Source organism: Alosa sapidissima, chromosome 16 (assembly GCF_018492685.1).
Source record: "Alosa sapidissima isolate fAloSap1 chromosome 16, fAloSap1.pri, whole genome shotgun sequence".
Taxonomy (NCBI): Eukaryota; Metazoa; Chordata; class Actinopteri; order Clupeiformes; family Clupeidae; genus Alosa; species Alosa sapidissima.
The window spans coordinates 32,961,618-32,981,875 of NC_055972.1; the positions used below are offsets into that span (position 1 = coordinate 32,961,618).

Here is a 20,258-nt window from a genome sequence, read left to right on the forward strand (position 1 = left end):
GTATCCTGATAACGGCGAAGACTATAAGGTATAACCACAGACTGTTCCTAAGGATCTTTGATCTAACACAATGGAGTTGATCTGAGTCAAGATGGTGTTAGTTTTGTTGACTTAGCACCATAACTAGCTAGCTAACTAGACAGCAACTCACAAATTCAAATGAAATTAAATACAGAGCAACACAGTTGTTCACGTCTGTTATCTACTGTTAGGGAGTTAGTTAAGATATCCATCATATAAGCCTAGGAAGAAGCTCATTGCAGCTTGCAGCAAACAAATCAGCTGCTTTCGTTATGTCACATCTGACAAAACTGCTTTAGTGTGATCACTATATTGTATATACACTATACTAATATTGAAACCGTCTCTTTGTGCATGCCTGACAGAGATTGACAAACTAAACTACTTGCGTACAATGCCTTTTAGTGACTCCGTCTCCAGGTCAAATTAAGTTGATTTTTGAGATGTAATTCTATTTGACAGGCAAAAACTGTATGATCTTACACAAATTTGGGATTGAGTTTTTTTTACTGACAACAATCAACTTACACTCTTCACATGAATACTAATACTACAGAATGTTTACATTGTCATTGTCTATGGCTTGTAGGTTACAAATTGTATAACTCAAAATACCCAAAAATCAATAACTGCATGTAAGCCTATGCAAATTCAAGCTTTATTCAACTTCTTTTTTGTAGCTCATGTCAAAGGACCAGACCACGGTTTTTCAGTTCACATTTTATGACCACCATTTTTGATATCACTGTCTGTTGACAAAGTTGGATTAGTTGACAGTCTCAAAGTACTCCTTTGATCCTTGAGGCGTTGGTTTGATCTAGAAGGAAAGAGACAATTAACATGTAATTAATAGCTCCCCTCACAAAACAAACTTTGTAAACAACCAAGGACAATGACTAAATTATACATGAAAACAAAACTGTTACACTGTTAGGTAGATTCCTTTTAAACTACAAATGTCAGTTAAATATTGATTGTGCGCAAACAAATAGCCTTACAGTAACACAATAAAGCACATCCTTTGAACACTTTTGCAAATGCAGACATAGCTAAGAAACAAAAGAAAGATACCCCTCGTGATGCTGCTTGGTTATTCATGAGAGAAGTGTTTACGCCAGTTAGGCTAACACTTTAGTACTTTTACTTTTTACTTTTAATCTGATTAATATAACACTTAGCAACTACTTTCTGCTAAGGCTTCAATTGATGGACACACATCCTGAACATGTGTTGTTTTCCCTTGTTGATTATTATTCTCTTTGTTATTGGTCTACTTGCTCAAAATTGGCTCAATTTTCCCTTACAGGGCTTACATCCATTTTTTGATGGACTCTTTATCATTGATTCTAATGGATTATTATCTCATTAACAATGAATGGAGGTATGAAACATGCCTCTCATGGTAGGCTGTGGAACTGCAGTTTGCTCAGATTAATAGTCTTGGAGTGCCACATAGTGGTGGAGGACAGATTTGGAAAAACACATGCACAATACAACAAAATGCTTATAAGCAGCATTGTATATCAGATTGTAGTAAAATAATAACTATCAATACATAAATTGTGCATCCTGTAAGAAATATAATTGATCTCTTGCTGTTGAGATATGGCAGACAACAGACATTTTTCAGATCAACAAAGTGATCAAGTTCCTCCAAGATCTCAATAGGTGGATTGCACACAATGAAGGGAAACCATCAACTAATTTTCCATACTGGCTAACATCTTGGATTGTTTAAGTCCTCTGTGATTTACAGTGTCACATGCTGCTTTTAAATGAGAATTCCGGCAATTTTTCAAATAGATCTGTTTCTTGAGGCCACAGAGTACTGTCGGTACGAAAAAAAATTGGTTCTACCTAGCTCGAGTGTAGCACTGTAGCTGCCTGGCGGCTTTAGCTGTTGGCTGTAGCAGCTTGAGTCGACTGCCAGCAGATTTGAAAACCTGCACTGATTATAGGCTAGGCCCACTTGAAGGTGGATGATCATACATATTCTCAAACACATGAGAAGGAGTCGACAAATAAGCGTAAATTAAAAAGAGAACGCCAAGTTGAAGCCAAAGTTGCCTGCAAAGTTGTGCTGCAACGGATGACAGGAGAGGAATATTTTGTATATCAAAGGGCACTATAAGTTATAGTTATTTTTCATTACTTTGCACACAATGTATCCTAAACTGACTAACTAACTAAATGCAATTTGTAATTATTTTCTAAATGTAACCTGCGTTCTGTTGAACCTGCGCGATTCATCCCTGTACACGCCCAGACTTGAACCTGTGAACAGCAGCACCTCAGATCGGGAGGCGAGAGTGCTGACAGTTGAGCTAAAAGCCTAAAAGCTAAAAGCATGCCAGCAGCACTCTTGAGGCGTCGGGGAGTGAGGTTTACCAACATTCCACACGCACAGCTAAGCTAGCTGGCTTCCGTTACATAAAGTAACCTCATCACTGAAAGGAACACTGGACAAAGTAGTACTGGAAGCCATTTTAATCTTGGCATGAAACAGCTACCGTAGGAGTTAAATCACGCTCGGAATGGGAGGGGCTAGAAAGTAATATTCTCGAAACTGACATTTTGAATCAGCATTTGGCTTTCGAAGCACAAATGTTGACACGCTGCTCGAAAGTGAGGCTCAAAACACCCATGTCATGTCCTCACAGCTTAAAAATCAAGCAAATGCATGGCAACATCGAGAGTTTTTTTATGAGGAAAAGGATTTTGAGAACAACATAGCGGCAAATAGAGGTAGACTGTATTTTTCTGTCACCTCACAATGTCTCCCATCCAAATACTGCCCAAATACATCACTGCTTGTCATCTGATTTGTAACGTGAGCATAAGCTATGGACTTGAGTAAACTTTCTCTCGCCTACCAAGCACATGATGGCTTTGTTCATCTATTTGCGTCAAATGTTTCAGTGTTTCACAAAACCTCGCTTTGCCCATCCCTAATAGAGTGTACACTGCAATGAAATTGGTCTTTAACTTTTAGGGACAGTGCAACAACTTCGGCTCTTCATTTTTTTGTATTTGTGTTAAGAGTTTAGGTAAGAGTTTAAGAGGGACAGAATGCATTTAAATGCTTTGGGTTCAAGGAATTTGTTTGGAATCCTGTCTATGCTAGAAACCTTGTTGGATCTCATGTTAGTTCTTCCTTTAGTTTTCAAGTGAAAGGATGGAAAATCTTTATTCCCATTTGAAAGAGTAGATCTCCCACACATCACATGGCGAATGTATTTTTTTTTTTATCAGTTTAGATTTTACACCAATGATGGATTTAAGTGCATGATTTAAGATTGAAGTTGCCGCATTGGCCCGAATATAAGACAAGATATTTCTTTTTCCAAAATATGTGGGGTCGTCTAGGAAAAAAAGGAAAAACTCATAGATGGTGCTGTATAGGGGTGGGCGATATATATCGTCTGTGTTAATATCGTGATTGCTGTTTTAACAATGTGCAAATTGACATTATCGAGTATTTAAATTACTTAGAGGGAAAACACTCAAAATCACGCTTTGAACCCCCATACATTCACTAAATCCAGGAGGTGTATGCGAGAGCTCCTGGCTGCAGCAGAGCAAGTCACATGATAGCTAGTGGTCCACGTTGTCACACGCATGCCTAATGTTTATTTTGTGCGGCTACTTCATTCAAGTGGCATTGATGAGTTAAAGTCACGGTAGGCCTATTATATGTAAACATTAGGCTAGCCTGTGAGTATTTTAATAGTCAGTTGTAAACAAGAAATCTTCTTATGTTACCCTTTTGTAAATGGACTGAAGTTTGCTCTAACCATCAACTTTTATCGATTATGCTTTTATCGGTTAGCATCTCTATGGGATCTCTCATATACTTTAGCCATAAGCTAATGCATTAGTTTCTATTCTGTAAGATCTGCTTCTTTTTGCAGTGAAACCTAAGTAAAGGTTTGAAAGGGACATTAGCTTCAGACTTTCTCTTGGGAAACTGTCAGGCCTATCTATCCTCTGTAATGTAGCTGGCTAGACCATGTCATTGCCACACACACAAGTGGGGGCAGAATTGGAAATGTATCAGAGTGACAATGCATTGGTTTGGTAAGTCACAGGTTAGGTTATTGGTTATTATTGTAATGATACTATTCATAATGAGCTGTAAAGTAACTCTGACTTTTAAAAAAAAAAAAAATTCAAAGGATATCGACTAATTATCGGTATCGTCAAAATCACAAAAAATATCGATATTATTTTTTGTCCATATCGCCCACCCCTAGTGCTGTATATTAAGTGAGCAGCCACCATCCTTCTTCATAACAGAGGCACGAGCCTGAATGATGAAGAGACCAAGAGATCATTTCAAACAAAGTGGTTCAAAAGTAGGTCAAGTTAAGCAACAATTGAGAAGGAGCTTAGCCTAGAAATCTAGACGCACCCTAGCGGCAGCAAATTACATTTGCTGCCAGGGCTAGTCTAGCAACTCTCCGTTGGCTTTTGAGCTCGAAAAATTAAACTTCTATCAGGCCAATCAAATCGTGTATAGAGTCGTTAGGCGGGCTTAACATAATAATTGATGGCAGAGTTGCAACGGTTTGGCTTGAATTCCCTGCTACTTGAAAACAAATAAGATAATGTTGCTGTTGGCGAACAGTGTGACACGAGTTAAGCTTTTATTAAGTTGGCAAAAGTTTGAACTAGCCAACTAGCTCTGCTGGTGGGAAACGCATGGGACTCAGCGCTGTCCTATTGCGTGCAGAGGGAATTTGAAAGACAACCGATTATCCCGCCCCTCGGACTGAGCACTGCGAACGGTGAGTGCCCAGACCCTACATTTTAATGTGGCTCTGGCTCGTCAGGCTAGAAGGAGCTATGATGGCAATTTAATTATGGTAATTAATGCGATGGCGAACCCAGAAAGAGCGTCTTAAAAACGTAAACAGTCATAATCAAAATCCATGGTCCTAAAAGCAGCCGCTTCCAACAGATTGGTAGGAGAATGTGTGTGAATATTAGGGGTGTCAATATTAATCGATTCGTAGCGATGCATCAATTATGCAGCCGACGATTCATGCCTCGATGCGTCTGCAAGAGTATTGATTAATGTGTTTATTTTGCCGCCTGTTTGTTCGCCTATCTATTTTCAGCATCAGCTCCGACCTTTCTTTTACTGTCTATGGCTCTGACGTAAGTGCACTACCTACTCCTAAGCTGCAGGTGGCGCTAACCTCATTATGGTCTTCTACTTCACTTATACTTCACACCACTTCAGACCAAGGGGGCAGGCGAACGTTCGGAGAGCGTAGACACTATGGCGGATCTAAGGCTAAATAGTAGACCAGTTCCACCTAGCCATCCCATTGAACCCCATTCAATTTGGCGCCACTTTGACATCAAATAACGTTACAGCTGAAGCGTTTTAAGCCTTTATATGAACTTTTTCTATTTTCGGAGTAATAAAACATTGTGTGATTGGCTTCATAACCTCGTAACTGATTTACCGGCTGAGTAATAAACTTAATTTAATTTCACTTAAAACGTGACATAATTTAAGTAATCAGCATGCGACCAGAGTGGGTGAAAGCATCGCACAGAAGCAAAATAACCTTATTCTCTGGATAAGAACGAAAGCATCGGAGCATAACATTTCAGCGAAGTTTTGATGGATTGACAGTGGCTATGAATGTAAGGGGCTACATACCCAATCTTTCGTGCAGCTATCACAAGAGTTACACGAGTCAGACTATGTGCCTACGTTACATCTACGTCCCCTGAGCCTGCGCAGAAAGCCTCGTCGAGCAACAGGAAACGGTTGAAATTTGCTTCACCCGCCTCGACTGACGTCTAAGTGATGACTCTGTCCATATCTTTTACTGTCTATGCTTCAGACGCATTTGTTACTTACGTATCAAACATTGTTTTGTTGAGTCTGACTTTCAAGAGCGATGGTACCGTTAGAGGGATCTGGCAATGAAAGTGAAATTTTGCACACTCCAGTCGGCGTCAAGTCATGGGTATGGAAGTATTTTGGCTTCAGAAAAACAGATGAAGCAGTGGTAAGACATGTTGCCGTTTGCAAAGCGAAAGACTGTCAGTGTGAGATAAGATACTGGCTACGTCAAATCTATCAGCACACCTGAAAAGGCGCTATGGTATTGAAGGCGAGAGCACAGGCTTCCAAGCCCGCCACACCACTGACAACGTTTTTCACTCAAAAGTTGTCGAGCACTTCAAAAGAGCAAAAAACAATACAAGGCCATTGCGTTTTTTTTATATGCAAAGACATGAGGCCGTAGGCCTATTGTGTCACAGAGAACGAAGGCTTTAGATACCTGCTCCTACATTCCGAACTTCTACACCAAAGTTTGTGATTAAGTTATTCAGGGTCTGATGAGTGCAGAGCGAGTAGCCATAACTTCCGAGGTCAATCTTTGTTTGTTTTTTTAACAGTGAATAGGCTAATTGGCCATACTAGACCTGCACAGTAAGCATTAGACGTTATTATTTTATTTTGTTCTTATTACAATTGATCTGATTGCACTATATTTTACTCTAACTGTAACTGTAGGCAGTAACTGTTCTATTTGCAGTGCATTGAGCACACGCTATAGTGTAACAAGTACATCATGCGAATTAGAATTCTGTATTCTCAATAAAAGGCAAATCATTTTTTTGTTGATTTATTTTAAACTTAATAGATATCATGTAAAAATATCAAGTATTGAATCGTATCGAATTGTATTGTGGGGAATTCTGAAGTATCGAAAATAATCGAATCATTGGCTTAAGAAATCAATATTGTATCGAATCGTCATGAAGGCTCCGATTTACACTCCTAGTGAATATGTGACTAAAAAGCGTAATAATGGAATACTCATTACCAGAGCCGTCATACAGCTGAAGACTTGGGAGATCACTAAAGAGCTAAACACACATACCAACTTCAAAACTAGCCGCAATGATGGCAATAGACTGTCATTGCGTCGCAGAAGTCGTGCCCAGCGCTTGCCCTCAGACTTCGAGGAGAAGTTAACTGTCTTTTCAGCGGTATGTGATCAACTTAAGGAAAACTCATTCCCACCCCCTGGATCTGATGGAAAATGCTGATCGAATGCCAGTGATTTTTGCCATGCCAACATCTGTCAGTGTTGAAACTGCTTCGATTTACTTTATTTTCCGGCCCAAAACAATTACTCCTGAAATGGGTCTTATCAAAATCAGAATCAGCTTTATTGGCCAGGTTTGCATTCACAAACAAACAAGGAATTTGACTCCGGTTAATCTTATATTCAGGGTTCTCTTATATTCGGACCAATATAAAGTATATATTGGTATTTTAACCCAAATGCACCTCAGCAGAATTCTACAGCACTGCTACGGATATTTTTTTGAATAGGCTACTTTTCAATGATGGGCTAGGTCTATGTAAATTATTGATAATTATAGAGACATTGTGTTTATAGAATATGATGCTGCATGTGCAATACTGCATACCCAGAATACATACAGAGGTATTTATTTCAGTAAATGTAGGACTAACCGTGGGGGACTCTGGGGTCCAGCTGGCAGGGCAAACTTCACCATGTGTCTCCACAAACTGGAATGCTTTCACCAGACGAAGAGTTTCCTCAACACAGCGCCCCACAGGTAGGTCATTCACACTCATGTGTCTCACAACTCCATTTGGATCAATGATGAACAAACCTCTAACAAACAAAAATATAATCATCATCATCATCATTATATGTGGCATGTCATGGCAAACTGAGTTTGGTCACTGATGTTCATTCTGAGATATAGTGATTTGAAAGACAATGGGTCTGAAAAATTACTGAAATATTGTTTTTCTAATTATTAATTTGTTTTGGTCAGGAAGAGGGTCTGAAGTGGACATTTTTATGACCCCTGCGTAGGCAGTGTAGTGGTCATATAGGAGTTGTCAAAGTATACACGCACATAACACATAAACACACCCACACATACAAGCACGCACACACCCCTCGAGTATTCTATTAGAAAAGCACCAATTTCCACCAAATTCTAAAACAAAGATGTTTTTTAATACTTCAAAATAACATTTGAATCTTGAACAAATTAACCTTAGATTTTTCAGTAGCCATAGGTCTGTAGATTTGAACTAAATCTGGTTTGGTTCTTAACGGGAGCATTTACTGCCTTAAAAACCAGATTTTGTTTACCGTGCTCGGAGTTTGGTGCTGGGCTGGTGGGTGCCCTATTTCCGCCCACTCACTCAGCACATCAATGGTCAGACCGAGAATGCTCGTTGCGAAATCAAAATTCCACTGGAGCTCCAAGCGGATTTGTACACGCAGCCTAACAACAGTGTTCACCAGTGGTTCCCCTCCTATCTTTCTGGAAGGACACAGTACTTACAAATGCTGAGCTGCAAGTCTGAGAGTACTGCTGTGACAAGAGGGGTGGCCCCAGGGGTCTGTGTTGGGCCCTCTGTTGTTCATTATCTACCTATTCCAACTTGGCACTATCCTCAGGCAACATGGTGTTAAATTTCACTGCTATGCTGACGACACCCAGCTCTACTTATCTACAAAACCCTTCTTCAAAACCTAATTACTGCCTGCCTCCATGACATCACAGCTGGACTGCACCTTGCCGTGGTGGAGAGGCTTGTGTACTCCAATGAACCTGAGAGCTATGCCGGCGGGATTTTATATCCCTGGCAAGTTTAACTAAGCCGGACAGGTCAAAGGAGAGGAGGCAGACAAAGCAGACATTTGACAGAAATGGTGGCCATCTTGAAAATGGTCGCCATCCTGAATTTTTGACCGGCACATACCTTTTTCCAAAAGAGTGTTCCTTGAAGAGTATTTCTGCCTAATTTTATGCTTGCATCACCATTTGAACAATGGAAATAATTAATATCGACAGGAACGGTGGCCATCTTTAAAAATGGCACCCATCTTGAATTTTTGAGGGACTAGCATCTTTTTCCATTAACATGTCCTTTAGAATGTATTTGTATCAAATTGTATGCTTGGATCACTTTTTGATATAATAAGCATTAAATAGAAAGGAATGGAATTGAACCTGTGTCCTACCTTAGTGCAATTCCTGGGCCGTCTAGAAGGACTCCATAGTCTTGAGAAATCTGCTTGTTGAGATCTGACAGAAGGGGGATGTGGATGTTACCCAGACCTCCACTCTACAAAATAAATAGTCTTACATAAGTGACATACAGTACTGTATGGGGAAGTTATTTTACTGCCATGATATAGAAACAACAATTACCATTATATTATTATATGCCTATGCAAACCAGTTCAACTTTAGTCAACTTTTTTGTGAGGTCACAGTGACCTTGACCATAAGTTCATCCTGGAGTCCATTTGAACACCACACACGTTTCCACCTTTTGGAAGCAAAACAATGGAACTATAATGACCACCTGTTATGTCCTGCTTTGGGGTGTACTGCACAGCTTCTGACCCCCTGTCCTACACTTTAAGTGATCTTTTGAATGAAGGACAAAAACACATGGATGCATTTTACCCACCCAGCATATTTCTGCTTATGATTTAGCAGCATAATGTTCATAGTGTACTCAACCGGACCAACACACAGGCAACGGGACACCCACAGACAGCTGGTTACATTAGTCTACGGCCACAACAATTCCATGAGAACTACCTCAAAATTTATAATTTCCTCCAGGAGACTGCAATATTGAGAAACCCCTTTTGAGGCCCCTGTGCCAGTGGTCAGGCAGATTTATTAACAATCGTTATCGGCCAACACCTTTGCATATTTCTTCTTCCGGGGCGCAGTATGGCCGCTGACCCAGTGCTTCACGTCGGTGGTTTGTTTGTTTGTTTGTATGTTTGTACGTTTCTTAACCCTGTCTAGCCCGTAATGCAACTAACCTTTGGACAATGACAAAGCAAGAAATATGGAGCTAATTACTGCTTGGATTGCGATCTACATTGCACTGCTGCTGTTTTCAGCCAACAGTGTCTCAACCAGACAGGACGCTGACGCTGTTTTTACATGACAGACCAGCTATTGACGTTTTAGGCCCAAGCCGGCTGTTTTGAAAACCATATTTCCATGGAATTGTTTCAAGTATGACATTGCATGTTAATGTGAAAATATTACTTCATAAATGTGCCATATTTGAAATAATTTAAATATTTTTCATGAGAATGTCTATTTCTAAGATGATACAGGGTTGAATCAAAGTAAAGTTTTTAATGTCCCGTATCTACAGCAAGTAGCCTACGCCATCATAATAACAGGTTAATTGTAGTACAGGAGAGACTTCAATAAATTAAACAAAAAATAGAGGTGTATATCGGTATCGGCAAAAGGCCAAAATGAGCTTGTAAATATCAGCATATTGGATATTGGCTAAAATTCAATATTGTGCATCCCTACAGAAAACATATTGTAATGAGTTTGGTTGTTTTTTTAAATAGTTCTCAATTTTTTTTCATTCCCCTTAAATAGTGTAATTGTTTTGTTTTTTTCATGTAGTTTGTTTATCATTAACAATGAAATAACATTCATGCTCATCGCTTGAAATATTTATGATTGAGGACTCCTTCAAGCTCCTTCAGCTCATTGTTAGTCTCCATTCAGTTACCGGCAAGTGTCGCCCCTACCAATATGGCGGCCGCGTTGACATATTCCTTCTAATAGAACTGAACGGACAATGCGGCATCTACACATATATATCTATGGTAGGGACCCTTGTGCACGGAACCTTAGCTGACATGCTAGGGGATCACTCATTGATAGCCTACTGCCTGGGATTAGGCTTGCTACTTGGCAGATGTCGGAAAAGTTACCAATGTGGTGGTTACTCCCTCTACTGTGCAACAGTTCTGAAGACGGATTTCCTGTAGCTGCTGCGTGAAGCGGTGTGTGAGATCTCGGGGCATTACAAAAAGGCACAGACCAGAGCCAAATAAGATGCAGAATTTACGTCACTTATGAGCCCATTGTCAGCGGCAGTTTCAAGTTGTGAGATTTGCATATGAAGGAGTGAAGTTGTAAAAAATGAGGTGGGCAAACTACGCAGTCACTGGTAGTTAGACCAGTGGTATACCGGTGTGTATCCTGACATCACTATAGACTACTATTTGATGGTACCAAGGGTATCACTAGGTGTTCACTCATAGGCCACACAATCACTATTTAATTCATTGTTCATCCTTCATTGTTAACTCCAGAAGTAATAAATATCAGCAGTGAACGATTGGGCAGAATATCACACTTCCTGCAGTTGAATATGATTGACGCAACACTCTGGCCAATCCTGGTCTCTCCATTAGTGAGCTTGCAATCATAGACCATCACAGTCCTGCCCACAGCCGATACCAGAAGTAAGAATCCAATACAATTTCTCCATTTACAATTGGGGTATAAGTAGGGTTAGGTATCGTTTGGGTTTTATCCGATACCGGTGCTAAATCGATACTTTTAAAACGGTGCCGGTGCCAAAACGGTTTGTTTTTAAAATGTTTTAAATTAAAATGGTCTAAAGCATGAATTACTTTTTTATTATTGATAAGACAAATTTGAACATGAAATTGAACTGTTATATTCAATTTACTATCAATATCGCATTGCTCCTACGAATAATACATTTAAATGTTAAAACGGCTTGCCATGCATGCACACACAAGCTCTGCTTTCAAGTTTACCCAGTGTAGGCGGTTTGCCATAAGGTACTGTATGTTAAAACCATAGACATAATATACATAGACGCCGCATTGGCTGCTGGAAACAAGAAATGCGGCCGCCATCTTGGACCGGTCATACTCCTCATTGCGTTGCAGCAGAAAACACAAGATGACAGCACTGTGCAGCATGTTCCTGCTCAAATCGGCGGACCATACTCGGGGGATTTACTTTTCACAAGTAAGATTTAACATTACCGTACTATTGGTTGTATTTTGTATTTTCGAACAATGTGGCCTGTATCATAGCTACATGTATGACCTTTGCAGCAAAAAAAAACCGCGTGAAAATCTGTTCGGTATTCAGTGAGATATGATTAATTAAGTGTGCTGACAGCTCATTGCACCGGCCAAACAGATTACACTGAGTGGAGTGGATGACCGGTCCAAGATGGCGGCTCCAAATCTCGTCAGCGCTAGTAGGGAGCAGCGGTCGATGCGGTGTCTATGTATATTATGTCTATGGTTAAAACCGCTCGCCAGAACTGCATGGACAACGGCATTTGCAAGCAAGCTAATCTAACAGGGACTCTACTTTCCAGTTAATTCAGTGTGTTCCCAAATGCTTCAAGAAATGTCATGTCTTAACCCATAACACGCAGTAGTTTTAAACATGTTAGGCTACATGTCGGTGTTGAAGTGTTTAGATTCCCAGCACTAGCCATTTTAACAGCAACTATGGCTATGCGCTAACACCAATCAGCTGAGTTTAATTAGCGATAACGTACGGAGATGGTTTCGTAGCCTCTTTGACAGCTCAGTGACATCAGGTAACCTACATATTTATGTGTTTGCCAGCTAACTTTTAACATGATCTACATATTCATTGTAGAGCCCGACCGATTTATCGGCGGGCCGATATTAGGCATTTTCCTTGGTATCGGCATTTATAATGGCCGATAAATGAATATTTTAAAAAATAAAATAAAAACGGACGAAACACCCTTCAACCATGTCATGAGTGTTGGCGTTGTATAGTTTGTCCACCAGAGGGCACTCTACACCGTCCCTGCTGGCAACACTCGTGTATAACGCGCCACACATCCTGCAACCTGCTGATCCAGCCAGAGTCGGGCAGAGACAAGGGGGCAGGCGAATTCCCGGAAGTAGAAGAATCGACGTAGGCTGGAGGGACCACCTCTCTGCTAACTCCCATAGAAGTCCATTCATTCTAGGATTTTTTTGAAATACCATAACTTCATATAACATATATCCTGTGCTGATATTGTAGCTTTTGTGTAATCAACATAAACACTACAAAGGCAAAACAGACTCCACTACCTCGTCCGTAACGTTGGTTACCCGTAAGAAGAATGGTTAGCTTGTTCGGTTGGAGGGAAGCTAGCTTTGACGTAATCTCTCTTTCGCGCCGTAGGGAGATCACCGTATTGTTTGGATAAGAAGCTCAGTCCACCTTCCTGTCTATGACGGTAACTCGTAAGCAAAACCTAGCATACACGACCGTATGTTAAGGTAAAGCATTACACAGAGGCAACCTAATAATAATTAAAAAGTAAACCTAATTTAAAAAAAAAAAAAAAAAAAAACGGCAGTAATCATTTCAGAGGTTTTCGATGGATTGACCGTAGGTCGGAAAAGTGGAAAGAAAATAGCTTCAAGGCTATAACTTTTTTGTTTTGTTTTAGCATGACTGTTTTTGAAGATGATCATGTATGGTAGCTTCAACATTAACACGACTTGGTGAGGATGATATTAATAATAATACATAAATAAATGTTTAACTTTGATGACTTTGAAGGCGAAGGAAATGTGAGAAGAATTTCTGTGTATCTATCATATGAGTTACAAGATTCAGTTCTATGGCTAACGTCACGAAGTTAAGTGTGAGGCTGCGCAGTACTGGGGGGACCAACTGAAAAATCGTTCTATTTGACTCAGTGCCCTCCCATTGAAAACGACGGAGTCTGTTCGTCCATTTCTTTTACTGTCTATGGGCAGAGAGAACCAGTTATCCGCGAGTGAGATCATCGGTGAAGTGTGTTCATGGTGAGTTGGTCACGAGACATTCATTGCTTGAATAACAATTAAAAGAACATCCCCATCAGTTCTCTTAACTCAAATAAGCGTGACAAAATTCGTGAAAACAATATCCAGTTTTGCTGCTGGTCTTTTCGCTCTCATTTTCTCTTCCTTTTACTCACTTCCCCTCTCTCTCTCATTCTTTACCCCACCATCTCCCAAGCGGAATTAGCTAGTAATTACGTTACGTTGTTACAGTGTAGTTGACTGTCTGTCCTTTTAACTTTTGACAATGTGACTGAAGATGTATTTCTTTAATAGCGTGACAGTTATAGCAGTGGGACGTATCATCTCTCCCCAGCCTGTTATTTTGAAAGCGTATGTTTTACAATTTGCAGTATGACGTTATCCATTGCCAAATTATGGCTCATCATAGACTAGCTAACCACAAAGCTAGCTAATGCCATGACTATCAGTGGAAGACCGCTAACGTTAACATTAATGAGCTTGGAAACCACAACGAACTTATTCTGCCTAAATAAAGTAATGATTACTGTATTTATAACTAGTATATCTGTAGTTACATTTTACAATGCAGGGACTAAGTTCGACGTGCGAGGAGTGAACATTTAGATATAGAGAAAAAGTATCAAACGTAGCTTGTGCAAAACGTAGCTTGTGCATAAAAGTTAGCTTTTCTTTTACACGTGTGTGAAATCCATTGACGCCAAGTGTGCGTTTCAGACTGTCGTTTAGCCGCAGCATTAACGAGTTACATAATGGATTTAGATCACTAAATAGTAGGTTTTAGAAGGCAGGCAGCAACTGATGATTGAAAATGGTTTGATGTAGCTTGATGGAAATAATTTTAAAAGTGCAGGTAAAGGGATAAGCAAGCTGACATTGTAATTGTAGCTTATAAGGCAATAGGGACTAATTATTACGAGCACACACTCAAACATTTAGGAGTGACCTTTATCTTGTTTAATGATAATACAAATGATGATGATAGTAATAATGTCATCATTATTTTTTGTAATTATTACTGTCAATAATAATAATAATAATAATAATAATAATAATGCTGGTAATAATAAACAAGTTTGTTTTTAAAATGCATTATCATATTATTTTAGTCAATACTCATAAATAACTACAAATAACTAATGTTAGGGAAATCTGGATTTTTAAATCAACAAATATTTGTATCGGTATCGGCCTTCAAAATCCTTTATCGGTCGAGCTCTAATTCATTGTGGTGCTATATGGGCCTCATGCACATGAAAGATTAATATCATGCCATTATGTTGTTTAACACACCGTGAAATAAAGTTTTCACCTTACAACTTTGCTGATAACATTTCAAATAAATGCCAGTTAGCGCATTAGCAAGGATATTGTGTAACATATACGTAGGCTAGCCTACTGTTGATGTTTCATAGCCTTTTGCTTGTGTGTAGTTAGGCCCACTGCTAGATTTTGACAGGAGCTTGCGATACCGCTTTAAAGTAAGCTACTTGGGCTCACGCAAGCTGTCAAACACTGTCCACTCGCCTATGTGGTGCACCCCTCTGGTTTATACATCCAGTGTTTATGTTAGCAACACATCCAGATACAGTTAGCTATCAGAGCAAGACGTTAGAGATGGCGCATGACATGCAGTGATGCCTCGTATAAAAAAATAAAAAATGCTATTTAAGCACCGAAATAAGGTACCGAAATCCACGTTGTTATTCGATGCAGTTACTACCGTTTGCGTCGGCACCGGTGCCATATTAGAACCGTGTTTCGGTGCCCAACCCTAGGTATAAGCCATAAAAACGTAATTGTACATGGTAGACTTAAAACCAGCTAGTATTGTATTGGCATAGTATTGGCAGTGATTGTATATGCTCATATTGACGCCAAAAGTTCATGGGGCACTAACCTTGTTTTGTAATAAATGTCTTTTATTCGCAATGTCTTGGATAAGTACTTCATTACCCACAATCCTGAACAATCCCACAATGATGCCTCTGATTGGTGGAAAGTCTGGTATGACATATACAACCCCAAAACAGAAAAAGTTGGGACATTGTGTAAAACGGGAATAAAAACAGAATGTAATAATCTGCAAATCTCTTAAACTCCTATTTAGTTGCAAAAAGGACACAGACAACATATCAAATGTTGAAAATGACAAATTTGACTATTTTGTGGAAAATATATGCTAATTTCGAATTTGATACCAGCAACATGTTTCAAAAAAAGTTGGGACGGGGTAATAAAATGCTGGAAAAGTTGTGTAATGATAAAGAAAACAAAGGGAAGAATGTTTCGCAACTAATTAGGGTAAGTGGCAACACGATTGGGTATGAAAAAGAGCATCCCAGAGAGACTGGGACTCTTAGAAGTAAAGATGTAGGGGTATTTATCACTCTGTGTAAACTTATGTGCACAAATGATGAAACAATGACATTTTAATGCTTCTTAACATAAAATTGTAAAGTATTTGGGGAGTTAATCATCTACAGGACATAATATTATTAAAACATTCAGAGATTCCAGAGAAATCTTTGCAAACAAGGGAAAGAGCTGAAAAACACATTGGATGGCCGTGGTCTTTTGGACCTCAGATGGCATTGCATCAATACCAGACCTGTTTCCAGACCTGTCATTGTATGGGCTCAGGAAAACCTCTGATAACCATTGTCTATGTGCACAATTTAATATCAATTTAAAAACTGCAGCCAACATTGTAACAGCTAAAATTGTATTGAGACATGATACAGAAAATACCACCCTCTTATCTGGGCCTGAGCTTGTTTAAAATGGACTGAGGTAACGTGGAAAAAGGTCCTGTGGTTAGACCAATCAAAGTTTGCCATTCTTTTTGGAAATCATGGACTCATCTGGGCTAAAGAGGAGAGGGCCTATCCAAGTATCCAATCTATCCAACTTGTTTTAGTGCTCAGTTTGAAACCCAACATCTATGACGGTGTGGAGGAGCCTAAGTGCCTACAGCATGGGCATCTTGCACATTTGGCAAAGCACAATCAATTCTGAATGATGTATACAGGTTTTGAGCAACATATACTGCCATCCAGGCAATGTCTTTTCCAGGGACGACTTTGAATATTTTAGGAAAGCAATGCCAAAATGAATTCTCCACATATTTAAATAGTATTTCTCTATAGAGGAAGAGTCCAGGTGCTAAGATGGCCTGTCTGCCGTCCAGATTTGTCAAATTAGGTGCATAATGGAATGAAAAACATGACTAAGAATACCCCATACTGTTGAGCAACTGAAATCCTATATTGGGGATTAATGGGACAAAATGTCATTCTCAAAACTGTAGCAAATGGTCTCCTTTACAGAATTTTGTTAAATGAAGAGGTGAAGCAGCACAGTGGTAAACATGCTCCAGTCCCAACTTTTTTTGAAACATGTTGCTGGCATTAAATTCAAAATTAACATATATTTCCATGAAATAGTCCAAATTTTCATTTTCAACATTTGATATGTTGTCTATCCTCTGGCGAGGTATGTCCATTTTGCTGCTAAATATGGGTTTACGAGACTTGTATATTATCACATTCTGTTTTTATTTGCATTTTACACAACGTCCCAACTTTTTCTGTTTTGGGGTTGTATTATGTTTTAGTGAGTGTCCAAAGGGGAGAAAACCACTTTAAATCAGGTCACATTATTGACTGTTGTGTGTCCGAGGTCAGCTTGTGGGTTTAGTAAGGGCCAGCATGAGGGACAAAACCTACAAAGTTGTGGTGAGTTTTGCAGGGAGGTTGGTAATGCTAGTTAACATTAGCTAGGCTACTGTAGCCTACATACTGTATGAGTCATATCAATCATTAACCTAGGAATACTTCTTTGTGCATTTAATGAACATTTTGAAATAATTCACGGCCAGTTAATAAACTGAATATGGTGGTCCAAGAGCAGACCATGCACCGGTCCATGCATCAGCCCGACCGAGCGGTGATGGCAGTCAGGTACGAAGCACTGCACCATGTTGCTAACGCTAACCGCTTTCACACACGATATAAAATACACAATGATAAATATAAAATTCAATACCAAAACACTATTATTTACACAATTACTCCTGAAATAACTGCTATTAACTGCACATTCACTATATAAAAATCACTGTTTGGAAAAAAAGGTTTGCGTGCTGTCGTTGGTTGTTCAAATGGCTTTCGCACCATGGTTGTGTCTTGGACTATATATACAGTGAGGCGCGGTGGTTTATGGGATGAGTAGTTCCTTCGCTCCAAAATGAAAATATGTACACAGTCTTGTACCTTGTAACTTTTTTTGGATTTTCTCTTCATTTTTTCACTCGAAATGATATGTTGTATGCTTATGAGTTACGCCGTAGCTGGTTAGCCTAACACATGCTCTAAAACTCTTTGGATACAGATTTTTCCAAAACGTCAATGGGAATGGGAAACTTACTTCCGGCAAATAAGCTCTCTCGGAGGAGGGGCAGAACTGTGAAGCTCTATTTTTCAGTTGCCTTCAGTGACCTAACGAGAGCTTCATAATAAACTGTGTAACCCATCCACATAATTTGTTTTACATTAATTTTGTAAAATACATCAGATTTTTTCTGTGTAGCGTTTTGTTTAGGATTATCTGTGTTTTCTAACGTCAGCTAGGGTTTGCTAGCGGTCTCCCCACCAGTCAGCTACTTGCTATCATATCATAGTGACTCGCTAGCATTAGCTCCTAAGCAATGGATTCAATAAAGTTTCGGGCGATGGAAGGATGAACGGATCGGTGACCGCATCTTCCAGGATTCTTTACAATCTTTTTGAAATGAGGAGAAATGATGAGTGAAGGCAGGGGGGGGGGGACCAAGAGACCTGTGAAAATAACACAGTTCGTGGGTGCTACGGTAAGGAGAAACTTTGTTCCATGAATGCCATAAGAAAGTGCAGCTTCTCAAATTAATGTTAACCTGCAAGTTCGCTGATGTGTTAGCCTATGATAACATTAGCCTATGTTATGGATGTGTTATAACATCTTGTCTTCGCATTTTAAATTCTCAACTTCTTTCGGGGAATGTCAAAGACGATTTAGAACAATCTGATTGAAGCTAAGTTTCAACTACCATTAAAAAATGAAATAGACACAGCACCATTTTTCGTGTGGCAGATTGATGAGAGCATTTCATGCAAAGTGCAATTGTCCACTATTATGTTACGATATATTATGTTGATGTGGCTGGAGTGATTGATTCAAAAACATTTTCTAAGATTCTTCAACGTATCAGGAGGTAAAGGCCAAGTGGAATTTTAGTTTTGTAGAGAAGGAAATGGCAGTGACAGAAACAAACTGAAGTACTGCGCATACGCGCAGTTTGTTGTTTGTTATGCACGGTTCAATCTAGTGTCAAGGAGCAGGTATCCACCCAGAGGCAAGAACGTGTCTCATATTAGGCTACTGAATTTGACATTGAGCTTGCAGCATGCCTTATGGGGCATAATCAGTAGTTTAGAATATTAAAGGAAGGTTGTTGTTTTAAGATGTTGTAGACTTTAGCTTAGGCTATTAGAGCCATCAACATCTGGCCGATCGATCGATAGATACTTTATTGATCCCTAGGGGAAATTCAAATTCATTAATATACTGCAAAACTGCTTATGTAATAATAATATTACATTTTATTTAAAAACGCCCAAGGTCGCATCACAGATAAAACAAATAGAAGGAATCTATATCAAATAGAAGGAATCTATATATATGCAGTTTATCGACTGACAGTGCTGCTCGTTATGGGCAAGAGGGCGTTTCTTCTTTCCTGTATTTCTTGTGGGAATTGGTCGTTTAGTCCGAATGAAGTGCCTTTCAGTTCTTTTCCTTTGCTTTTGAGGAGTTCTTTGTGTTTGAAGTGTTCGAACTTGTCAACTGTTTCTGGCGGTAGTTTGAGAGATGACTGCAAGAATTCTTTAACTGCTTTCTCTGGGTCGTCGGGTGTATCTTTAGAAGTTGGCAGGGGAATTGTTTCTTTCATGATCCGATTTTCGCTGGTGAGTTGATTAACCTGGTCGGATAAGTTTGTGATATTTCCTTGGAGTTCACGGTTTTCTAATGCGAGTGTGTCGATCTGTGATTGGGAAAATTCGAGGCTGGCTTTTAAGTCCTTAATATCTGCGTGCAGATGTTCCAGTATTGCAAGTTTGCTGTTTATGGATTGTATAATAATAAACTGACCTCGATGGATGTAGAAGTAGCGCAAGCGGGAGGTGATTCTGGTTCAGTCTCTGTTGAGCAGTCACAGGTGCGTTTCTTGCTGGGTTCAGATGCCATAACGTCCAGAATGAAGAGGTTGCCGTCGGAAAAGGTGAAGAATATAATCCGGTTTTTGATGGGAGTTTTAGAGAGGTAGTAATTGTTTTAGCAGAAGAAAAATAAAGTTTTGTATTCCTACAAGCGTCAGTGTTCAGTGCATTGCCATTTTGGATCTCACCCGAAATCCAGACTGAAGTGGCTCAAACAGATCATTGTCCTTCAAATGATCCTGGAGTTGAGATGCCAGCACCCTCTCCATAATTTTTTAAATGA

The 20,258-nt window shown here is 39.5% G+C and overlaps 1 protein-coding gene across 1 annotated transcript in view; it reads right to left on the reverse strand.

Moving 5' to 3' along the window:
• Positions 1-657: 657 nt before the first annotated feature.
• The window catches only part of prdx3 (peroxiredoxin 3), a 44,886-nt gene continuing 25,285 nt past the window's right edge, over positions 658-20,258 (reverse strand). Inside the window, exons 5-7 of the mRNA XM_042066089.1 lie at positions 9,072-9,175; positions 7,535-7,700; positions 658-838 (exon numbers count right to left, since the gene is read on the reverse strand). Coding sequence (XP_041922023.1) covers positions 788-838; positions 7,535-7,700; positions 9,072-9,175 — 321 coding nt within the window. The 3' untranslated portion in view covers positions 658-787. The remainder of the gene's footprint in view (positions 839-7,534; positions 7,701-9,071; positions 9,176-20,258) is intronic.